General features: G+C 32.6%; 1 protein-coding gene across 2 annotated transcripts; it reads right to left on the bottom strand.

The window, feature by feature from the left end:
• Positions 1 to 547: 547 nt before the first annotated feature.
• Positions 548 to 6,663, bottom strand: LOC126688090 (integrin-linked protein kinase 1-like). Of its 2 annotated transcripts, XM_050382665.2 has the most exons (13): positions 5,958 to 6,663; positions 5,428 to 5,502; positions 5,205 to 5,309; positions 4,569 to 4,654; positions 4,209 to 4,329; positions 3,227 to 3,306; positions 3,072 to 3,134; positions 2,848 to 2,966; positions 2,572 to 2,657; positions 2,303 to 2,427; positions 1,584 to 1,715; positions 1,064 to 1,163; positions 548 to 863 (listed from the first exon to the last, which is right to left on the bottom strand). In XM_050382665.2, the coding sequence occupies exons 1-12, from the start codon at positions 6,372 to 6,374 to the stop codon at positions 1,103 to 1,105; spliced, it is 1,470 nt and encodes a 489-aa protein (XP_050238622.1). In that variant the 5' UTR covers positions 6,375 to 6,663; the 3' UTR covers positions 548 to 863; positions 1,064 to 1,102. The 2 variants fall into 2 exon arrangements, with proteins under 2 accessions (XP_050238622.1, XP_050238623.1); XM_050382666.2 differs by lacking the exon at positions 1,064 to 1,163 and having other exon boundaries at positions 5,958 to 6,661.
• Between the last annotated feature and the right edge of the window lie 636 nt (positions 6,664 to 7,299).

The following is a 7,299-nucleotide window of genomic DNA, read 5'->3' as shown; positions in this document are numbered from 1 at the left end:
TTTTTTATTATATTAATTTTGCTTGCACTTTAATTCTTATTAAAAATAAATCCCTCAATCATTTTTTTCCAGTCTAACTTGATATTGTTAATATTTTTTGTGACAGAAAAATCTAATATATATAAAATCTAGGATTAATTATATATAAAATCACCACTTTTACGTGAAATCTCAAAAATAACACGATCTTTAAAACATGTCAATTCAGGGTCTCACCTTTCATTTCTTTTCAAGAAAAACATGGACACATTTTTAGATAAAATTTTGTTGATTTGGACACCCGATGGGAGTACCACGTGTCATGTCACGTCAGCAAAAACGTCACTAAAAATGTGCCCATGTTGTTTTTGAGAAAAAATGAAAGGTGGTGCTCTGAATTACCATGTTTTAAAGGTCGTGTTATTCTTACAATTTCGTATAAAAGTAGTGATTTTATATGTAATTAACCCTAAAATCTATAATACAAAAGACTCAATGTATATAAATTATAGTGGAAGGATTCAATTTATATAAGTGTGATAGTGTATAGTATACGTTTTGCCAATAGTAGACTCGAAGATCCCAACTGATTTTTATTTCACTTCAATCCAAAGTTTCTTAATAGTATCCCAAAAGCATAACAGTACAAACCCCTTTTTTCTCTTTCTGTCTGAGGATAATTCTCAAAGCTATATGCAAAAATATACTACCAAATTTAACAAGAAAAGAAAAACATTTGCACATTATGCACATAAAGGAACTGTTCCAGCTCCTTAGGACATTATACATGAAGTTCCAAATCTGTTGAGCAGATGGACACTACTACTTCCCAACTTCATCCTACTTTGTTGCTTCATATTCAACTGACTGCTTCTTATTATTTCCTGCACATTGATATATGATCTCATAAACATCCATCATTTACATTACAATTACTATAGAACATGGTGGAAAATTTTCACTAACCAGTAACCACAGAACCTAAACTTCAATTCATAACTATAGTTTATCTAAACATAATTTCATAACGGGAAAGTGCAATCCGTTAATAATATTTATGTTCTTTTTATCCACATGGACTTACATGGCAGTGTCATGAACATTTATCTTGCAAGTGGAACCATTATGTCCCTCTAAAGTGGTTCCCCGTGCTAGGTAGATGTCTAGGTTTGTGTGGCGTAAGCCTATTTTGGAGGAAATGAAGATTTATTAATGAAAGGTTCCTTAATGTTATATAAATTTATAGTTCAAGTATACTGTAGTTACAACTTGAAGTTTAAGTACCGCACTGGGGGAGAGGAAAATTCAGGTACCATCAATGAAAATTTCCCGAGCATGGCATAACCATGAAAACATCTACAAGGCTAAACAACCTAATTAACCTCTCAGAATAATTTTTCCCTGGATACCTATGGATAATTAATCCGATTGCCAAAGAAATGGATTTTTCAAGGGAGGGGAAAGAATCAGACAGGTACGGAGTTAGATTACTTGACTCGAGTATTTAGAATACCTACATCAACAATCTTGCATGTGGCATCTTCTATTACTAGTAAATGAAAAAATAGTTACCACTAAGAAGAGACTTAAGAAGAGAATCATACCAAGGAAGCTTAAAAGTGTCTTTCCACCATCCCTGTTTTGAACAGTGGCAAACTATTTTGTCCAACCGTACAATGATCTCGGAAAAGGTTGGTCGAGCAACAGGTTCTGGATGCCAACATTCGTCAATCAACCTGCATCCATGAAAATTACATCCTAAGTAGGTCATTCAACTTCTTATGTCTCAGAAGAAATGTACATAAAAGGTAATAACATATTCATTATTTCGGTGTAACATAAAGCTAAACAAGACAATTTTAAAAACCTTGCACTACGACCATCCTGAAGTTCCTCTTTACATCTTAGATTTTAAAGCAATGGAGTGTCAAAGCAAAAGAATACTAGAGAATTTAACAACAAGAATCATATAATGAGGAGACATGGTAGATTGACATCGAGTTGTGAAAGAAAGGACCAGAGCTGTCATCAAATAATAAAAGAAAAGGCCACCTAGATCTCCAGACTACCAGTATTTCTGGATAAATTAATTCCATCGTCCCTACAAGGTCAAGCATTAAATTGAGCAGGTACTCTACAATTTATTATATGATAATGCAGTTCATAGTTGTGGAACACCATGCTATGTGAAAAATAAAACAAAATTCAAAAGGACAACCCCCACCATCCAAGCAATACTTTTAGCACAGTTTTAATGATGATCGTTGTTAACTTAAGAGCTGCAGCTTAGTGAACATGATATCTTACTCTAAACTGCACTTACTCTTTTAGATCTGGAAGATAACTTCTTGATTTTGACTTAAAGGTCGGTCTCTTTTTCTCTAAACACATCAATCTCACAGCTTCTTCAGGAATCTTGGGATGAAAAGGTAGTATTCCTTCAATCATCTAAGGCCAAAAAAGATATAAAATAAATATATCGGTTCCTGCTATTAAAGAACTGTCAAACCGTCTACCTGTATCTTTTTAACCTTAGTACATCTAAAATATGCTAAGAAACTGGAATCTAAGAAATTTGGGAAAGAAATGTACCTCATACAAAATGACACCAAAAGAAAATGTATCCACGCTTCTGTCAAATATCTCATCTTTAAAGACCTCAGGTGCGGCATAAATATCTAGAAATAAATAAATCAACACATTAATTGATTTCAAGTCAAAACAAAGTACTTTTAATAAAAAAAATTACCTAATAAAATGGACATGATTACATTAGGGAGGAAATAAATAACAATGATCCTAATGAGTCATAAACTGTATGTGTCATAGTTTAACTTTATATTGAATGAAATGCGTTCAGGCACTTACTTGAAGGATCTGTAGAAGTCCCTGGTGCTAGTTTAGCCTTATCAGATGAAAGTTTTGACAATCTTATCAAACCAAATCCAGATACCTTCAATTGACCACCACTATCCAGCAAAATATTTCTGGCACCTTACCAAGATTTCAAATATTAAAGAACCATACATCCAATTTGGTATAAATGAAAATTTAACTTGCAACATTTTAACTTCTGCATTCGGGTGCCTTACTTGGGCTTTAAGTCACAATGGATAATTGGATCTGGTTTGCATTCATGAAGATAGTTCATGCCCCTGATAAGAAAAGATGAATACAGCTTAAAAATTAATAAACTGGATAGGAAGTATACAGGGACTACAAGAATTTCCTAAAGAATTGCACATGCCTAGCAATATCAAGAGAGAATCTCAAGACTTTGGATGGAGATAGACGTCCTTTCTTCTGAAGATAACTGGCCAAGTCACCCTGGAAATATGCAGATTTTATTGTTAAAAGTCGATATTAAACTCTCTTAAATCAAGCTAATGCATGCTAGCATAATCAAATAAATAAAAAAATCTACTCTATGTTATCAATCTAATTCAACACAATGAATGCAGATGATGAAGTCATTAGAAAATGTCAAACACAAACAACAGAGAAACTTAAACTACAAAAAATCCACACTTGTAAAGAATACAAAATGAAAATAATAATCTAACTATATGATTGATGACATCAACAATCCAGAATTTGGATTATCAAGGTTCGAGATGTGTTTTTCTTTGGATTCACAGCAAGCAGATTTCAAGCATTAAGAATGAATTTAATTCCAAGAAAACTATCATACAAATATATTCTTCTTTAAGCTGTTATATACAATAACAGCATTTGTATAATTGGGGGTGGGAAGCTTGCTAGTAAAACAATGAACACTGTAGCAATTGGCATTTCTATTCAATTCTTCTAATCGATTTTAGCCAGAATTCAGGAGAATATACTTTTTTCAAGTGGATTTTATGAATTTGCTCGTCAAAAAAGAATTTCAAGAGAATCAGCAGAAGGTGATTAATTTGATTCACAAGAATTCTCAAACCTGGCTGATGTAACTAATCAATAAGAAATTAATGGAAGAGAGTAATTCCATTATATTTCGCATGGATACTTTTTACTATTTATCATATTTACCAATTAATATCAAGCCCTGATCTATCTTGTATTACTATATCATACCATATCCTTTAATTCACAATGTGAAACTAATAAATATTCAACATCCAAAGAGATGGAACCAGTTCACTCCCCGAAAGAGTTGAAATTGCAGTGGATGCCATATAACTAATTATACAATACATATTTTTCAGGTGGATGAAAGCAAGAGAGCTTACTTTTGGATGATACTCTGAAACAATCATCATGGGTATATTTTGGGTTACGGCACCAACAAATTGAACCACATTAGGATGCCTGACCTTCTCTAACAACGTTAACTCGTGTTTGAAAGCATTTCTGTTTCATAAAAAAGAAAAACAATTATGATGAGAATAAGCATGAAGAAAGCTAGGGATAGTATTAGAATTAACGTTAAAGCAGTGAACAAAGCATTCAACAATTACTTGGAATAATATAGCTCAAATAAGTCACCAGGAAACTGAAATTGATAGCTTTAATAGTTAAATCTGAACTGGGAGTATAATTGTAAAGTTCATAAAATGCATTAATCAGGGAATATGATGGTGAACACATACATGCTCTCAGGGTCCGAGTAGCTATCCTTATCAAGTATCTTTACAGTAACCTTGGTGCCATTCCATTTGGCTACTTGATATGTACCCTGCAATGAAATATTCCATCATTTTTCTTTATATGGCAGTAGGTGAGACGAAAAAAAAAATCAGTTTCCTGCTACAAAAAATATTCTTAAAGAATTTCAAGCTGAGAATTATTCAGCAACCATACAGCATTATCGATACAGAGGACAATTTTCAATCCATTTTAGCATGCAATACGGCCATACTTCAGAGAAGTTAAAGCCTATTCTCTGTTTTTTCCCCAATGGAAAAGTTCAATCCATTTCTTTGAGAAAAAGCCAAATAAAAGGAAAAACAGAATACTTCTGGAATTATAATAAGAGGCAGAATTGGCATTTTCTGGTAAACACAGGCCGGTTAAACCAAAATTAGACTTTAAAGAAATGTAACTTCTAATAAATAACACAACAAACAAAAAATTACTGACCAAAGTAAAGATAACATTAAGCTCAATAGAGTGGAGAGGCAATTAAATAACCATCTTAATGAAGTTCTCGACGAATAAAATTTCCAAATTGCATAATAATCCAACCTAATGCAGTGAAATTGATTATCAAATAAGCATTACCATACCTTTGAAATTCCATCTGACTTCCTAATTTGCAGCTCTAATGGATTAAGCTCATACTCCGGTACTTCTCTAGGATTCGCAACAGTCATAGGCGTCTTCCTCGTTTTCTAATCAATAATATAAACATCACAACATCAAATTCGTTACTATAAGTCTATAAGACGAACAAGAGATTATGCTAAAAAAAACACAAACATACTAAAGGAAAAGATATTCAAAATGTACCGGAGCTTTGGCTCCTCTAGCCTTCAATATATTGTATATTTCCGAGTTCCCATAGTACTTAGCATCTGCACATGCCTGTTCAAGTCATATATCAGCCTCAAAATAATGTGCAAGAACCAGAATAAAAAAAGAAATTTTATTCAGCTACGATATATATATGTTTTTTTACCGAACGACACATTAATTGACTTTTTCTAGACCGGACATTACATGTCTTTTGGCTCAAATGTTTCAAATAAAATTACTTAATCGTTTTCTAAAACTATTATTCGGTACTCATTGATCTCTAACATTCTAAAACACTCCACCTCGCCTCATTCTAGCTCCGCCTCTGTGTGCAAGAATTCTATTCATGAGGGATTTCATTTCTAGCATAACTAAAGTAATTAATAAGAACAATCAAATTGAATTAAAATCTCTCATTTCTAGACATTTCCAAACAAGGTAAAAAAAATATCAAATTTCAAATTTCAAGGCAGCAAAAAAAAACAAGAAACAAAGGAGATAACCAAAAAATAAAAGCATATTACCGTACTACCCCAACGATCACGAGCATCAATATTAGCTTTTCTACTCAACAAAAGCTTAACAACACCCACATGCCCTTCACAAGCAGCAATATGCAAACCTGTTCTCCCATCCAAATCAATACTATTTACATCAATACCCTCAATCAACAAATCCTCAACGCCTCTCACATCTCCTCTACACGCCATAAACAGCAACTGCATTGTCGAGTCAAGATTCTCCGGCACCGTAAACTGCTCATCAACCGGACTCCTCCGAATCGGATCCAACGACGACTGCCTCCCGAAGCTAAATCTCAAGTTATTCCGCCTCGGATCAAGCGAAGACTGCCTCGAAAACTTCCTGCTCAAGCTCCGTAAAGATCCTGTCGAAAACTGACGCGATATCCCGCGTTTTAACTGCGTGGTAATCCCTTCCATGATCAAGAAACTGTATATTATAACCGCTTCCAATATTTATAATGATACGATTAGAACGTTGAATTCTTTCGTTTTCCTCTCCTGTGACGAGGAGAGAAAAATGAAAGAAAACGGGAAAATTATGGGAATGAAAAATTTGGTTGAAGTTTTTAAGGATAATTTGGAATGTGTGGTTATTGGTTGTGAGATCCGGGCGAAGCTGAAGGGTGACAGATGTGTGAGAATGAAAGGGAAATAATAAAGGAGGAGAAGAAAATGCTTCTTCTTCTGCTTTTTTTTTTCTTTCTGAGGAGCTGGAAATGGTTAAAATTTTTAATATTAAAAAAAGGAGCGAAAAAACCGTTACGTTTTTTTATTTCTTATTTTGTGCAGGATTGAGGTGATATGGACCGGTTTGGATATGGTTTTTTTTTTGTGGTTTTACAGTTGGACTGTTGAGTTGACTAGTTGGCATAGTTGACTTTGTTGGGATTTTTTTTATTGTAATTGAGAAGCTGTTGCCTGTTTGAAGTTAAGTTTTTTTATATTTTAAATAATTACTTTTATTAAAAGTAATTTAATTAATTAGAATGCTATTGTTATTGATATTGCTTTTGATTCAGTTGAACTTTATTCCTAATATTTTAGATTTTTGTGTAAATTTTTATGTATTTGTTATTTTTAAAATTTGAAATTATTTTTAATAAATATTAAAATTTTCTAAATTTTCTATTGATAAAACTTTTTTTTAACAAAAACAGTTCCTTGTATAGCTAAAAATGAGTTTCAAAACTAGTCACAATGATTGAGCTAGAATTATCACAAATTAGGCTATTTAATTTAAAATGTCAACCAAAATATTAGATGAAAAATCTAAATCTAAAGAGAAATTTAATCATATAGACAAAAAGAATCTACAAATCTAAATTGTAATAAAAAAAATTAT

Source organism: Mercurialis annua, linkage group LG6 (assembly GCF_937616625.2).
Source record: "Mercurialis annua linkage group LG6, ddMerAnnu1.2, whole genome shotgun sequence".
NCBI lineage: Eukaryota > Viridiplantae > Streptophyta > Magnoliopsida > Malpighiales > Euphorbiaceae > Mercurialis > Mercurialis annua.
This window is presented reverse-complemented; position numbering and strand designations above follow the sequence as displayed.